Source organism: Dromiciops gliroides, chromosome 1, assembly GCF_019393635.1.
Source record: "Dromiciops gliroides isolate mDroGli1 chromosome 1, mDroGli1.pri, whole genome shotgun sequence".
NCBI classification, from domain to species: domain Eukaryota; kingdom Metazoa; phylum Chordata; class Mammalia; order Microbiotheria; family Microbiotheriidae; genus Dromiciops; species Dromiciops gliroides.
In genome coordinates, this window is record NC_057861.1 from 98,657,506 (window position 1) to 98,674,685 (window position 17,180).

At 38.8% G+C, this 17,180-nt stretch overlaps 1 protein-coding gene across 1 annotated transcript in view; it reads left to right on the top strand.

The window, feature by feature from the left end:
- Positions 1–17,180, top strand: part of HHLA1 (HERV-H LTR-associating 1) — a 62,823-nt gene continuing 45,643 nt past the window's right edge. The window contains exons 1-8 of the mRNA XM_043980736.1: positions 1–79; positions 1,249–1,308; positions 3,404–3,484; positions 5,374–5,460; positions 5,576–5,659; positions 12,564–12,647; positions 14,827–14,895; positions 15,049–15,135. Of these exons, the coding sequence (XP_043836671.1) occupies positions 1–79; positions 1,249–1,308; positions 3,404–3,484; positions 5,374–5,460; positions 5,576–5,659; positions 12,564–12,647; positions 14,827–14,895; positions 15,049–15,135 (631 nt within the window). The remainder of the gene's footprint in view (positions 80–1,248; positions 1,309–3,403; positions 3,485–5,373; positions 5,461–5,575; positions 5,660–12,563; positions 12,648–14,826; positions 14,896–15,048; positions 15,136–17,180) is intronic.

Here is a 17,180-nt window from a genome sequence, read left to right on the forward strand (position 1 = left end):
ATGCTGTTGCTCCAGATAACTTGGCATCCAGGGCAATTATGCATGGCCCTAGTATGTCTCCTTTGTCTCTGGGATGTAGGTGAGTATATTGCAAGTTTAACCTAAGTACCATAACTTGTTAACATTATTTGGGTTTTAGAGACAATTCTTGGGGATAATCATTCCCCACCCACCCAGGAACTGAAATTGAGTTTTTCAGGCAGAGATCTAGAGCTGGAAGAAGATCTTTGATTCTAGTCTCCTCATTTTATAGATGAGGAAATTATTTTAATTCAATTCAATTCAATAAATATTTAAGTGCCTACTAGGTAGTCCAGTGGATAGAGCACTGGGCTTGGAATCAGGAAGATTCATCTTCATGAATTCAAATGTGACTTCAGATACTAATACGTATGTGACCCTAGGTAAGTTACTTAACCCTGTTTGCCTCAATTTCTTCATCTGCAAAATGGGCTGGAGAAAGAAATGACAAACCACTCCAGTATCTCTGCCAAGAAAACCCCAATAGGGTCACTAAGAGTCAGACACTACTAAAATGACTGTGTGTTACTGTGCTAAATGCTGGGGATGTAAATAAGAAAAAAGAGAGAATCCTTGCCTTCAAGGAGCTTATAATCTAACTGGGGAAGACAACACACAAAAGGGAGGTAGGGAGGTACCAGGGCCATGTGGTTTCTTGGAGCTGAAACCAAGCAGAAGTGCTGAGACAAAATGGAGTTATTGAAAAAGTTGTAAGCCCTCTATAAAGGAAGGCTTTGGGAGGATTTTATTCCTCTGCCCTCCAGCCCTCCAATCAGAAGGGAGAGACAACTGAGGGTGAATAGAGAAGGTGTTAAGCATCAAAACCTGAGTCAATCTTCTTAATGAGAGATTTCAGGTGATTGGCTTATCCTTGGAAATGGAATGTGGACCATTAGAGTCCAACTAAACTTGAAGTCAATGTCAGTTCCTTATATTCTTTAAGGTAATAATTTTTACTTCCTATATATACCCAGCAAGATAGCATTCATGGTGAGTGAGGAATTCTGAGAGATAACAATGTGGAGTAGAAGGGAGGCACTACTAGATCTCAGGAAATCTGGGCCTTAAACCATCATCAACTAGTTCCTGAGCCAGACCATCCACCTCATTGAACTCATCTTCATTTCCCTCATCTGTAAAATTAATTGATAATTAGATCTTCTCTGAGGACTCATATTCTGGGGTTCTAGGATAACATTTCTTTAATGAATTGCCTTCACTTTTCAGGATCTACTATTAAGGGAGAGTCTAAGAAAGAAAAAGGAGTGGCTTTTCTAGCTACAACTGGTAAGTTTTGAGCACTCCACAACATCTCATGCTCTTGTGACCTTTGGAAATATATCAGTCTCTATACCTCAGTTGTTGGGTTTTTATATCTACAAAATGGGCATAATAATTATTTTACCATATACTGTTTGGGTATGGTATGAGTAATTATGAAAATATTTTGAATAAAAGTATTTTATACATTTCATCATAATCTTAATCATCATTGTCATTATACTTTCATCATCCTCTCTGCCCCTTCCCTTTTATAAAATATAATATACTGAGGGCCAGCTAGGTGGTGCAGTGGATAAAGCACCGGCCCTGAATTCAGGAGTACCTGAGTTCAAATCAGGCCTCAGACACTTGACACTTACTAGCTGTGTGACCCTGGGCAAGTCATTTAACCCCCACTGCCCCGCAAAAAAAAAAATATATATATATATATATATATATATATATATATATATATATACACACTGAAAAAAACATAGGACTGCCACCCCTACCACTAACCAGCTGTATGACCTTTACTCAGTCACTCACTGGCTCTGCTTTTCAGTTTCCTCCTCTGTATATGAGTTAAGTTGGGCTCCATAATTCCTTAAGGTCCCTTACCATATTGATCTCTTTTGGCACTATGTCACACATACTCAATTGTTGTCAATTAGACAACGAGAGACAAAGTTTTATCACTAATCTACATTCTCTAAAACTATTGATTATCCTGTCTCTCCACAATTCAGGCCTTAATGCATCATTTTTAGCCTATCTCTAATGTATCTCTTTACCCATTAACAGAATTAAAATTAATCCTCTGTAGGGTGGTGACTCCCAATTCAAATTCCTTTTACTTTTCTCCAACCATATTCTGCAACCCAATAACCATAGGAATAATCTGTGAAGTCAGAGCTTTAAAAAGGCTAATTTCACTTGGAACAAACTCGGTTGGGTTTGGGATCTCACTATTATTTCAGTTATTTTATGTTTTCTACATTTTTTTTGTATACATATTGTTCCCTGATATCTCACTGCAAAATTAGAACCTTCTTGAGGTCAGAGATTGCTTTGTTTTTTCCTTGTATCCCCGGTTTGTAGCACAGTATATAGTAGGTACTTAATAAGTGTGAATTGAAAGGAAAGAACATAAAATGAAGTGAAAAATCAAAGGAATGTCCCTCTTACTGAAGTTCTTCAAGCAGAGAGTGCATGAATACTTATACAATGTATTGTTTTGGGGTGGGAGGGGTTATTATTTAGATATAGATCAGATATCATAGCCTCTCATGTCCTTCCCAACCCTGACATTCTGTAATTCGATGAAGATTTCACACAGGCATGGATTGTGATCTGATGAGGGGTTTCATTTATCAAGTCAAGTATGCTAAGTGCTAGGGATAGAAAGAAAGGCAAAAGATAGTCTCCGCTTTAGAAGGCCTCCCAGTCTAATGTGGAGGCAATATGAAAACCACCATGGACAAGATGAAGTGGAGATAATCAACAGAGGAAAAGGATGAAGGGGGGTTTTTGTTTGTTTGTTTTTGTGAAGCAATTGGGGTTAAGTGACTTGCCCAGGGTCACACAACTAGTAAGTGTTAAGTGTCTGAGGCCGGATTTAAACTCAGGTCCTCCTGAATCCAGGGCCAGTGCTCTATCCACTGTGCCACCTAGCTGCCCTACTTTGTTTGTTTTTTGTGGGGCAATGAGGGTTAAGTGATTTGCCCAGGGTCACAGAGCTAGTAAGTACCAAGTGTCAGGTCCTCCAGAATCCAGGCTGGTGCTCTATACACTGCACCACCTACCTGATCTGGGAAAGAATGAAGATTAGGGAGAATTGGGAAGGACTTCTTGTAGAAGGTGGGATTTTAGTTGGACCTTGAAGGAAACCAGGGAAGCTAAGAGCCAGATGCAGAGGAAGAGATTTACAGAACTGGGAGGCAGCCAGTGCAAATGCCCTCAAAGGAGGAAAATGGCAGAGAATGTGGAGGGGATGGATGCGTAAGAAGACTGGGAAGGCAGGAAGTGACCAGGTTACAAAGGACTTAAAAAGCCAATAGAATACTTCGTTTTTGTTAATGAAAATACCCCATGTAACTATGCTTAATTCTTTTTTCAGAGCTGCCTGCAAAGACAGTTGATCTCTCTACAGTTAACCTTACAGAGCTAGTGAATGGGATGCTAACCAAAGCCTTGAAAGGTAACAAGGAAAGGGGAGTCTAGACCTAATTCTGCCTATTGAATGAACCCAGGAAAGACATCATACATTTCTTAACTTAGCTCCCTTATCTATAAAATGACAACTTTAAAATCCATCCCACCCCACAGAGCTACTGTCAGACTCAAAAGGAATAGTAGTTCTACCATAAATTCGAAAGTAATTTGGAATATTTTCCAAAAATGATATAAATGGCAGATTTTTATGACATTGCAGATTATTGTGATAATGAAGAGAAGGAAGGATGGACTAGTGGATAGAGGTAGAGCTTTGGAGTCAGGAAGACAAGGCTTCAAGTCCCATACTGACTCTGACCCTGAAAAAGTTACTTAACCTTTTGTTGGTCCAGGTACCTCTCTAATAAGCTATTCCCATTCCATCATTTAAGTAGTGTCTGGTTCTTCATGACCTCATTTGGGGTTTTCTTGGCAAAGATACTAGAGTGGTTTGTCATTTCCTTGTCCAGCTCATTTGACAGATGAGTAAACTGGGTGAAATGACTACAACAAGTAGGTGTTTGAGATTAGATTTGAACTCAGGTCCTCCTGAATCCAGGGCCAGTGCTTTATTCACTGCGCCACCTAGCTGCCCCCTGACTTTGCTGAGTTTTCTTTGCTCCTTCAATGAATCTCACCTAGTTTTGGACATCCCAATCATCTAAGTCCTTCATTTGACAAATGTTAACTGGACTTGTAATGAGCACTGATCAAGGCATAGCCAGGATAAAAAAAAAAAATTCAGTCTCTGACTTCATAAAGTTTATCCTCCAGGCTTCCCTTAATGTCCATTCATATATCTACTTTGGTATTTTTGTTATATGTTTATTTCATTCTTATTTGAATTCTTATGTTGGTGGATTTTATTTTGTCCTCCCATGAGGACAAAAGATATATTTGTAAAGTGCTTAGAACAGTGTACATGGTAGGCAGTTAATAAATTGTTGTTCCCTTACACCTCCCATGAGATTTTGTTCCTTTGATATTTCCTTTCCAGTACTCAGTGTTCACTCATTTCTATCACGTCTGATTCTTCATGAACCCATTTGTGGTTTTCTTGGCAAAAATGCTGGAATGGCTTGACATTTCCTTTTCCAGCTCATTTTACAGAAGAGGAAACTGAAGCAAATAGGGTGACTTCCCCAGGAGCCAGCTAGGTGGCATAGTAGATAAAGCACTGGCCCTGGATTCAGGAGGACCTGAGTTCAAATCCAATCTCAGATAGTTGATGCTTAATAGCTGTGTGACCCTGGGCAAGTCACTTAACCCTCATTGCCCCCCCCCAAAAGTGACTTGCCTAGGGTCACAGAGCTAAGAAGTATCTGAGGCCAGATTTGAATTCAGGCCTTCCTGACTCTATCCAGCACTGAATCCACTGTACCATCTAGATGCTCTTTAGTACTCAGTACAGTGCTCCAAATACTTAAGGTACTCAGGAAAAAAGTTTTGGTCAATTTTGCCCATATTGTTACTCAAAGATATTAAAGCAATTGGTTTCCTGAGTTCTCTTGTGAAAATCTTAGGAAGCATATGGTTGGTCCACTAGAACACTGAATAGCCCTAGATTTGGGCTTTGGAAATATGGAAGGAAGAAGTCCATGACAAAATTTCCAAAGAAGCCACATCCTATAGCATAATGGTGCCCAAACATGGGCTTTAATCCCAGCCCCACCTCTAATGAATGAGCCATTTGATTTCAGAGAAATTGCTTCAGTTCTCTGAGCTGAGACTTCCTCATCTCTTAAATGAAAGGGGGTTGTTAAGAGAATCTCTGAGTTCCCTAGCTTGAACATTCAATGTTCTAAGGCCTCAAGTATTAAAGGTTCTGTGATTCCAAATACCATTGAGTGACTTTTTATATTGTTTTTCTCACAGGAGACAGCAAAAAATTCTTCTCCTTGCTGAGCATAACTTCTCACAGTTCATTTGCCTTCCACAAATTCTCAGTGGTGATTTATAACAGTAGGTACCATCATAATGGGAAGTTTACTTTCTTTTCTGGGTGGCAAAGGCAAGCTTGTGGTAAGGGTAGGTGGCTCTTTCACATTTATAACATGTTAACATTCTCTCTTTGCAGTTTCTAACCTGAAAATCATGGATCCCACCAAGTTCCCTACGAGGTACTGCTACTGTTTAAATAATCGGACCAATGACCTCTCAGGTGGGTGTAGTTGAATCTTCAAGGATGCAAGCCACCTTAACTTTGAAATACTATGATTGGGGCAGCTAGATGGCACAGTGGAAAGAGCACCAGTCCTGGAGTCAGGAGGACCTGAGTTCAAATCCAGCCTCAGACACTTAACACTTACTAGCTTTGTGACCCTGGGCAAGTCACTTAACCCCAATTGCCTCACTAAAAAAAAAAAAATACTATGATTAATCAACCGGAGCTTGTTTGTTCCATCTACATTACCAAGCATAGAATCCTATTAATTTCTTTTCTTAATTAATAATTAATTAACATGTTTAAGGCTCCTTCTTTTGCCCTTATGACCTTTAGGGGTCTGTTGTGGAATCCTTCCTGCAAAGTCTCCATTAACTAGGCAAGCAGAAACTCTAATAAATTCCCTTGTAGCTTTGATCTACCACAGGTACTCGAAAATCCATTTCCCTAAAATGACTTCTCATCCAAGAATCTAAAATAAGTTAGAAAGCTTTTGTAGTCTTAAGGATTTGTAAGCCATCTCTCCAGTCCTGCTAAAGGCCCTTGACTATGGTAAATCAATAAAAAATTCAATTCAACAAATATTTGGGTAAGCCAAGAGATAGCATGAAATAGTAGAAAGAAGGATTTTATTGTAATCAAGAAGATATGGGTTCAAAGTCTACCTCTGCCTCTGAAGGATACCATATAACTGAATAACCACGGGCAAGTTGTGTGCCCTGGATAAGGTACAGACAAAAGTTGACGATCTGAGGGGCAGCTAGGTGGTACAGTAGATAAATCACTGGCCCTGAATTCAGGAGGACCTGAGTTCAAATCTGACCTCAGATACTTGACACTTACTGTGTGACCCTGAGCAAGTCACTTAGGCCTCATTGCCCTGCAACAAACAAACAAAAAAACAAAGTTGACAATCTGCATAAATGGAGAGTTTGTAAATCAGGACTTCTATAATTCACCACAACAACAGCAATAACAACAACAACAACAACAACAACAAAACAAAATCCAAGCCACTTATGCTAGGTGCTAGTGTTACACAAATCAAACACAATACATCCCTTGGCCACCAGGGGGCTTACAGAGTTCTGCTACAATAAGTACTAAGGTAAGTATTCTATAAAATATAATTAAAGGATCATAGATTTAAGACTGTTGTCATTTTTCAGTGTGTTCAACTCTCCATGACCCCGGTTTGGGTTTTCTTGGCAGAGATACTAGAGTGGTTTGCCATTTTTTTCTCCAGCTCATTTTACAGATGAAGAACTGAAGCAAACAGGGTTGTCACATCGCTACTAATTTTGGGGGGCTGATTTTGAACTCAAGAAGATGAATCTTTCTTGGTCCAAGCCCAATGCTCTATCTACTGCACCACCTAGCTGCAGAAACTGAGACCCAGAAAAGTAGAGCATGTTGCCCAAGATCGCAAAAATAATGAATAGCAGAAGTGGAATTGTAAAGCATACTGTGAGGTAAAGGCAATGGCAAGATCCACACAAAATCCCCTAGGGAAAATGTGGAGAGGGACAACATACTTTCACCTGGGGGACGTTAGAGAAGGTGGTACTTTACTGGGCTTAAAGGAAGGAAAAGATTTTAATAAGTGGGAATGTGGAGAGAATGGGTTCTAGGACTAGGGTGTATGTAGCCTGTGTGGATGCAAAGTTCTGGAGAGGATGAAACAGCCTTCCTACCCTGGAAGCTACCTTCACCACCATGTTCCTGCAGTCTTATCGCTTTGGAAGATCCTTCTACACCATTGATTGGCCATTTCCTCCTGGAACCCTTGCCACCACTCTCCAGCTGCCTTTTAATTCAGTACTTTCTTGCAGTATCTTCTTATTGATCATTTCTTCCTAGAACCTCATTTTAAAGAATGTACCACTGCCTCACCAAGCCATACATGTTCACTTTTTTTTCATTCTTCTCTGGGTTTTGCTCCTGAATCTCTGGACTTCTTTCTTCACCACATTCCCACCCAGGTAACTTCACCCTTCCCTGCCCCCTTGTTGTTCAGTCATTTCAGTTGTGTCCAGCTAACTCTTCATGACCCTGTTTGAGGTTTTCTTGGCGAAGATACTGGAGTGGTTTGCCATTTCCTTCTCCAGATCATTTTACAGATGAGACAACTTAGGCAAGCAGGGTTAAGTGACTTGTTCAGGATCACACAGCTAATAAGTGTCTGAGGCCAGATTTGAACTGAGATCTTCCTGACTCCAAGCTCAGTGCTGTATCTACTGTGACACATAGCTGCTCTCACCTCTAGCTTCTTTTTATTGTATTGTCAACCTATTAGAATGTAAGCTTCTAAAAGGCTAGTAATGTCTCTTCTTGCTTTTATTTGTATCATCAGTCCTGAGCACAAAGCATGGCTTATAGGAAGCAATTAATAAATACTTGATGTCATAAAAGATCCTGGTGAGTTTTCACAGGAGTAAGTCAAAGAAAGAGGAAATGATAGAGAATGTGGTCAGAAATTCAGGATGGTAGATCAAGTTGAACCATTATGGGTGATGGTCAGATGAAGGGTATAAGCTTTCCATGAGTGAATGAAATAATAATAGCCAGCATTTTTATAGCATTAAATAATTTACAAAATACTTTATATTCATTATCTCCATTGATCCTAACAACAATCCTATGAGGTAGATGGTATTATTATGCCCCCTTCTTTAGAGATGAGGAAACTAAAGCTGACAGAAATTCTTTGCCATTGATCACAAAGAAAATAAAAGTCTGAGGCATAATTCAAATTCAAACCTCTTTGGAGGACATGGGACTTTCAGAGATTAATGATCTAGGAAGACATAATGGTCAAGGAGACATTGACATGTATGAGGGCAAGAAGCTAGTCAACCAGGTGCTGAACCCCTTGAGAAAGGAGGAAGGATTGTGGCCAAGATGGATGCCTGAGCAAAAGCAAGCAACCCAGATCCCTCGTGTCCACTCCAGCAAAATACTAAAAATAGCACCAGAATGGAAAAAAGAAATCAATAAACCTAATGAGAAACTAAAGTAAATTACTTATTCTACTCCTAAAACACAAAGTCAATAAGTCCTTGGGCAAGAGGAAAAGAGGCTTGTCAGAAAATCCAGCACTAGAGCCATTGCCATTCCAACTCAATTCTAATGCCTTCCCTCTGTTGATTATCTCTAATTTATCTTGTATAAAGTTTGTTTATGCATATTCATTTGCATGTTGCCTCACACATTAGACTATGAACTCCTTGAGAACAGGGACTGTTTTTTAGCATCTCTAGCACTAGCACAATGCTTGGTCCATAGTAGTCACTTAATAAATATTGCTTGACTGATTAACTGACTAAAGATGATAGCTACCTAACCTGATAAGAGATAGAGCAGAAATATGTAGCTTCAAGACTCTATATTCAGAGGAAGCAGGAGCCAAGGCTCCAACAAGAAAACACCATGATCACAATTTGGCATTATAGAATGTGGACACCACTGAAATTGGTAGCAACCAGTCCTATCATAACAGCACTTAGATCCATATATCCCAAGTCCTGAAGCCTACAATTCTGGCCCCAAACAAGGTAGGCAGCTATGAAGATCTAGAATCCTGAACCTCAAAGATCCAAAAAGTCCTAAAACCTACCACTGCTCTTAGTGTGGACATACCTTGGAAGTAGAAATCAGTATCCCACATGTGCCAGGTCAAGTTCAAGCAGTATCAAGCAACCTACCCAAAAACATAGCAGGAAGCAGAACCTGGACCTAGCAAAAAGATCCCAGTTAGAGAATCAAGGTTGGAAAAAAGAATAAACAGAAAAGACACTGATGATTAGAACTTTAGTAGATCCAGAGATCCAAAAAAACAACCTAGTGAAAGTATTACCATAATAACTGCAAATAGAAATCAAACTGGAAAAAAAATCACTTTTCCACAAGACCTATTGAGTACCTAGAAGAAAAGAAAAAAGATATTTTAAAAATAAGATAAAAAATCTGAAGGAAAAAATTGAAATAAGAATAATCTGCTTAGAATGGAAAGTGATAAACCTGACCCAAATAACAGACTTTCTAAAAACTTGAGTAGACCAAATAGAAATCAATAATGAGACAGTAAGAAATATTAAAACAAAATCAAAATATTAAGGAAAATGTATACTATTAAAAAAACTGACATAGAAAATGAAACAAGAAGAGATAATTTAAGAATCATTGGAATATTTGAAAGCTATGATTTAAAAATGAACCTGTATACTAAATTTCAAGAAATCATAAATGAAAACTACTAAGATCTATTGAAATGAGTGGAGAATGAATGGCTCAGTGGCTCTGGAGTCAGGAAGACCTGAGCTCAAGTCTGGCCTCAGACACTTAATATCTGTGTGACCCTGGATAAGTCACTTAACCTCAATTGCCTCCAAAATAAAAACAAACAAAATAAATGAGAGGGAAAATAGAAAAAAAAATACATAATCATTTCCTGAAAGAAACACCAAAAGGAAAAATGCTGGGATTATTACAGAATCCAATGCAAAGAAAAAAAATTCTGCAAGTAGCCGGTAAGAAATTGTTCAAGTACCACAGAACCACAGTCATGGTTACATAGACCCAGCAGCTTCCACTGTAAAGACATGGAGAGAATGGGATACAATATTCCAAAAGGCATACAGGCTTACAACTAAGACTTACCCAGAAAAATGAATATAATCCTATTGGAGGGAAAATGGATCCTTAATGGAATAGAGGATTTTCAAACACTCCTTATGAAAAGAGCAGAGCTAAGTAAGGATTTTGTAATTCAAATATAAAAGACAGGAAAATTTAGAAAGTTAACATTTTTGAGCAATTGTAAAAGGCTGAATGATATGGCAGGGCTAACATTCTGATAGAGGGAGAAGAAACAAGTGACCCTTCACAACCCTAATATCTTCTAGGGGTATTGAGGTAAAAAGTCAAATAACAAAAACAGAGGACCTGGGAGGTGAGTAGGTTCTGTTTTATACTAAGAGTTTTAAGAAGGGAAAGAAAAGAGAGGAGGGAAAAAAGAATATGGAGGATAGGAAGGAGGAAGAAAGAGATGACATTTGCTATTTCTCATAATTGTTGTGACTGAAAAGTCCAGGTTTATAATTGAATAAAGCAATAGGGGGCAGGCATCAGATGAACTTCATTCTATCTGAAACAGACAATGGAGAATTGAGCACAAACCCACACTTACACACACACACACACACACACACACACACACACACAACCATGTGTGCACACACATACAGAGCTTGGTATAGAAACAGGCAGGAATTAGAAGAGGCAAATTAAGATAATACCAGGGAGAGAATAATCACAATCAAAATAAATTTCCTAATCCTGAAGAAGGAATTAAGAGGAAAAGATTAAAAAAGAACTGGAAACTGGGGGGAGTGGGGTTCCAACATTTGGAGAATGACTGAATGAATTGTGTTATATAAATGTAATGGAACATTATTGTGCCTAAAGAAATGATGAAAGATGATTTTAGAGAATCCTGGAAAATACGAACTGATAGAGAATGAAATGAGCAAAACCAGGGAGACAATTTATATAGTAACAAGATATAAAACAAAACAAAAAATCCAACTTTGACTTTAGAACTCTGATCAGAACAATGGTGATTCTTTTTATATGATTATGTAAAACATTACCATATTAGTCATTTTGTACAAGAAAACTTGAATAAAAGAAAAAATGAAAGAAAGTAAAAATAGCAGACTTTGGTCTTCATTCCATCAATATCAATTCTTTCTTTGGAGGTGGATAGTATGTTTCATTGATAGTCCTTTCAGATTGTCTTGGATCATTGTATTGTTGAGAATAGTCAAGTAATTCACAGTTCTTCACCAAACAATATTGCTGTCTCTGTGCATCTTGTTCTCTTGGTTCTGCTCTCTTTACTATATGTCAGTTCATACAAGTCTTTCCAGACCTTTCTGAAATCATCCTGCTTGTCATTTCTTATAGGACAATAATATTCCATCATCATCATATACCACAGATTATTTAGCCATTCCCCACCTGATGGGCATTCCTTTGAGTTCCAATTCCTAACCACCACAAAAGAGCAGCTATAAATATTTTTGTACAAATAGGTCTTTTTCTCTTTTGGGAGATGTCTTTGGGATATAAACCTAACAGTATTATTGCTGGATCAAAGGGTATGCACAAAGCAATGGTGTTTCCAAAGAAACTATGATGAGCTAATAAAAAGCTGATGATAAAAGGTGCAGAAAGCAGACCCATTTTTGGATATAGCCACTGTGTAGATTTGTTTTTCTTGATTATGCTTGTTACAAGGGGTTTTTCTCCTGTTTTTAATTGGGATAGTAGGTTGGGGGAAGAGAGGTAGTGATGATGATATGAAGAGGAAGAAGAAGAAGAAGAAGAAGAAGAAGAAGAAGAAGAAGAAGAGAAAGAGGAAGAAGAAAAAGAAAAAGAGAGGATCATTGTAATTATTTTTTAAATTCTCAGAAGGAAGCAGCAAATCTCCAATAAGAGAAGAACATTCTTCCAATATCAGCTCCGTAGGGGGAAAGCCCTGACTATCTTACCCTAATTAGAGTTCCAATAATACTTATACCATTCATCGCACAGAGTTGTTTTTAAGATGAAATGAACCCTTAAGTAAATCATAAGGCACTTAATAAATGTCAGCCATTACATACAAAATCATGCTAGAAGCTGTGACAGTATAAAGAGTATAAAACAAAGTACGCTCCTCAATGCCACTCATAGCCTAAGAGCATGGAAGGAGAAGGGAGAGTGATAAGGGAACCATTCAAACTATAACAAAGGAAAAAATCGGGGGAAGTGATAAAAGAGGCTGCTTGGAAATAATTTTTTTCTCATGTGCTTATTATGAATCAGGATTATAAACCTGCTCTATTCCATCTTCTAGATTTTACAGCTCTCCTGGTTGACATCATTGGGAACTCCACTAGCTACCTCACGGAGATTTTCAAATCAACCTCAATTCTCTCAGGTTGGTCAACCTTGAAAGTGCAGGGCATATTTGAGTGTTGGCATCCCTGTATATACAAGTGAGCCACCACTCCCCTCCTTCTCTTGTTGCTGTCTTTACATTCTACAAGGCAACGTTCCAAAGACAGCAAAGGTAACTGTTCTTGGTCCAGAAATTAAGTGTATCTTGGAGTATAGGACCATGGAATCATTATCTAGAGCTGGAATGGCCCTCACAGGCCCTTTTAGGCCAATCTGCTCGTTTTACAGATGAGGAAACTGAGGCCCAGAGATGTTAAGTGAGTTGCCCAGCATCACCGCGATGTCAGAGACAAGATTTGAATCCAAATGTTCCTGACTCTACCTCTGTCCATTTTATTATGCTGCCTCTTTTGTGTCCACATACAATCATCCAAAGATATCACCATTATCTATATTATGCTGTGCACATATAAGTATATAGTAGTATATGTATTTGTTGTTGTTACAGTTTAGTTATTTTAGTCATATCCAACTCTTCTTGATCCTATTTGGAATTTTCTTGGCAAAGATATTGAAATGGTTTATTATTTCCTTCTCCAGCTCATTTTACAGATGAGCAACTGAGGCAAAGAGGATTAAGTGACTTGCCCAGGATCACATAGTTACTCAGTGTCTGAGGTCAGATTTGAAGCCAAGAAGATGAGTATTTCTGACTCCAGGCCAGACACTGTATTCACTGTGCCATCCCGCTGCCGATATATATGTCCATATATGTATATCTGCTGTGTATGTGGATATAAGTACATATGTGTATATATATATATGTGTGTGTGTATTATGAATATACATAAACAGATATAAATAGAGATAGTAGGACTATCTTATGAGTGACCAGCCAGTTAAGTTCTAGTCCTAGGAACATGAAAATACCTGAAATCACTGATGCTTGGTGAGTCTGCTTCCTGGACCTTCATTCCTCTATCCCTGCTTACATAGACAACTTCTAAGTAATAATCCAGGGAGATAGGTAGCAAGAGAGAAAGAGATGATTCTGCAGGTTAAGTGCTAAAAGAGACTTAAGGATTATACCGCAGTGTAATTATAAAAATTCAGTAGATTCATTCTATGAGCTGCACAAGAAAATCAATCTTACAGCTGGTTTGGGAGTAAGAAAATGTGGACTCTGCATTATCTTTTGTCATTCTTATTATTTATTACACTTTTGTGTCCATGGGCAAATAATATAACCTCTATGAGCCTCAATTTCCTCATCTGTAAAGATAATACGACCTGCCCTATTTACCTCATAGAATTATTAGTAAAGAAATGTGATTGGGGGCAGCTAGGTGGTGCAGTGGATAAGGCACTGGCCCTGGATTCAGGACGACCTGAGTTCAAATCCAATTTCAGATATTTGACACTTACTAGCTGTGTCATCCTGGGCAAGTCACTTAACCCTCATTGCCCTGCAAAAAGAAAAAGAAAAAAGAAAAAAGAAATGTGATCAAGGGTCTGTACTGCATCAGTGATATGATGACATATTGTGAGTTGTACATTTGAAGGGGGTTTGGGGGGCTTCTAATTTTATATAGCATGTTATGTAGCTAACCATTAGGTTTGGAGATGTGAAGGGCTGCAAGGAGTACACTTATGATCCCCTCTTCTTTTGAATAACAAATCACCTAACAATTAATTGATTGTTAAAAAGAGTGACCTGATCAATTTCCAGGCAACTGGACTGTCAACCATTTGACAGAAAACAAATAGCCTAATATATGCATAATATCATAGATTTAGAGTGAGACAGGACCTTAAAGGTCATCCAGTCCAACTGCCTCATGTTACAGATAAATAAAGGCATGCAGAAGTAAAATGATTTGCCCAAGGTCACACAGCCAGTAGGCTTCAAAGTGAAAATTTGAACCCAAATACCTTGACTTAGAGAGCTAATTCTCTTTCCAATCTAAGATGATATATTCACTTACTACTATCTAGTCCTGTCTTGAGAGACTTGTCCCTCAGAATTCACATCAGGTTTCATTATGTCCAGTTGTCAATGTCACTTACCATGGTACAAGTTTCCTTCTGAAGCACTTTGGGACTATGTTGTTGAAGTACACATCCTTCAACATCTAGGTCTGGGAATTTTCATTTATATAGAGCAGTTGTGACATGGATATAATTACAAAGCTGTCAGTGTGTATTCATTTGTCTTTCAGTGAGTCAGAGCACTGAATTGGACTGCATCTACATCTGTGTGATGACAGGGAAAACAGGTGAGACAGTGGGTCTTTTCTTAGATGCCAGAACTCAAATGTAGCTCTCTGGTTAGAGAAATCTTAGGAGGCTGGGATTGTTTTCCAAATTCTGTTGCTCTAAATTGTCTCTTCTTCCTCCTTTTCCTCCTCCTTTTCCATTTCCTCCTCCTCCTTCTTTTACAGGAAGGAATCTTTCTGACTTCTGGGAAATGGTGGAGAAATCTCCTGTTATTAACTACACATTTACCAGTAATGTCTCTGGTGTTCTAGGTAAGTGGATTAAAACACAGGCAGACAGGCAGGCAGACAGGGTAGACAGATAGGGATGAAGGAAGGCAAGTAGACAGTCCTCAAAGATGGCCCCCTTTCTGGTAGTAGATGTCTGCTTATTCTGAGGGAGCCGGACTAGACCAGAGCATCTCCTGGATCCTTTATGTTTCGGAATTCCACGTTATTCTCCCTAGGAATTGGCTCATGTTCTTTCTGCAACTTAAAACGCCCTCCTCCTTCCTTTCTATGCAAATCTCATCCAACTTTCAAATCCAACTCGAATGTCAGTCTTTGGCGTAGGCCATAGTGGAAAGCCCCCTTGATTTAGAATAAGTAAGGGATCTTAAATTCCAATTGTGCTTCTGCTACTGAATACCTATGTGAGTTTCGTAAGGTCACCTAACCTTTCTGGGCCCCAATATCCTCAGTGAAAAATGAAGGGAATTGGGGCAGCTAGGTGGCACAGTGGATAGAGCACTGGCCCTGGATTCAGGAGTACCTGAGTTCAAATCCAGCTTCAGACACTTAACACTTACTAGCTGTGTGACCCTGGGCAAGTCACTTAACCCCAATTGCCTCACTAAAAAAAACCCAAAAACAAAAAACAGAAAAATGAAGGGGATAGGGTAAATGGCATCTAAAATCCCTCACAGCTATAAATAAATGATCCTCTGAGGTGCCTTCTAGCTCTTGATAACAATTGGCTTGTAGAAAGAATCACTTAAAGGTGAAGTGCTTTATTTAAAATTAGTCATCAGACCCCTTGTATAAGAAGAGTCATAGGTTAACTCCATCTCGTGGCATGTTCTGCTTCCTGAGGAATAACATTACATACAATCGATTAAACATTTCCTGTGAGCCAAGTAGAGGCAGGAGAATGTCACTGTGACACAGTATACTGGAAAGAGCACTGGTTAGGCTAGGGGAACCAAGGTTTGAAACTGGGCTCTCCTACTTACTAACCTTTGTGACCTTCCTTGGGAAGGTCACAAAGTCTATGAGGGGATTGGAAGAGATTACCTCTAAGGTCTCTTCCAGCTCTAAAGTTATCTAGCGATTTCTAACTACTCTTCCAGGTTTGAAAATTGCTGATGTATACAGGGTGTCCCAAAAGTCTTAGTGCAGTTTTACATTATTATAGCTTAAAACTGCCCTAAAATATTTGGGACAATCTATATAGAACAGATACACATGCATCCACATAAAATAATAATATAACAATCCAGGGAACCCAAGTTTAAAAAAACAAACCAAAAAAATCTCTTCATTTTACTTATGCCTTCCCCACTAACATATTCCTTTTTGAATTTCCAGCAAACACAAGGAACCAGTTAGGAGAGCTTCAGTGGTAGAGTAGGCAGAGGGGCCATCTAGTGGTGATATTAATAATTACAAGCTTTCCTTATCACAGGGAGAATTATAGACATACACAGTTAGGGCAACTGGCTTACTTTACAAATGAGGAAATTGATGCTGAAGAAGGGTAAGCATTGGACCAAAGGATCATAGAACTAGTAAATATCAGAGGTGGGATTTAAATCTTAGTAAGTTACTTGTTTAAGATCACACACCTCGTTTATGGCAAGTCTGGAACCCAGAACAGCTAAGTATGGATCCCTTTCTGGGATCCCAGTCTATGGGGAGATTTTTTTTAGTGAGGCAATTGGGGTTAAGTGACTTGCCCAGGGTCACACAGCTAGTAAGTGTTACGTGTCTGAGGGTGGATTTGAACTCAGGTGCTCCTGACTCCAGGGCCAGTGCTCTATCCACTGTGCCACCTAGCTGCCCCGAGATTTTTTTATAATGAGGAAGTAGGGGGAAATTCATTGAGCTTGGCTACATTCTAAGCATGCAACAGCATACATCTCTATAGAATGTTAAGATTTACATAGTATTTACTTTAAAACAGTCCTATGAGCCATTACAAATATCATAATCCTCATTCTCTCAGATGAGAGGCTCAGTGAAATTCAGTAATTTGCTCAGGGTCACACAGTCTCTAAGTTTCCATGGACCCAAGAGTTCTTACTCCAAGACTAATTCTA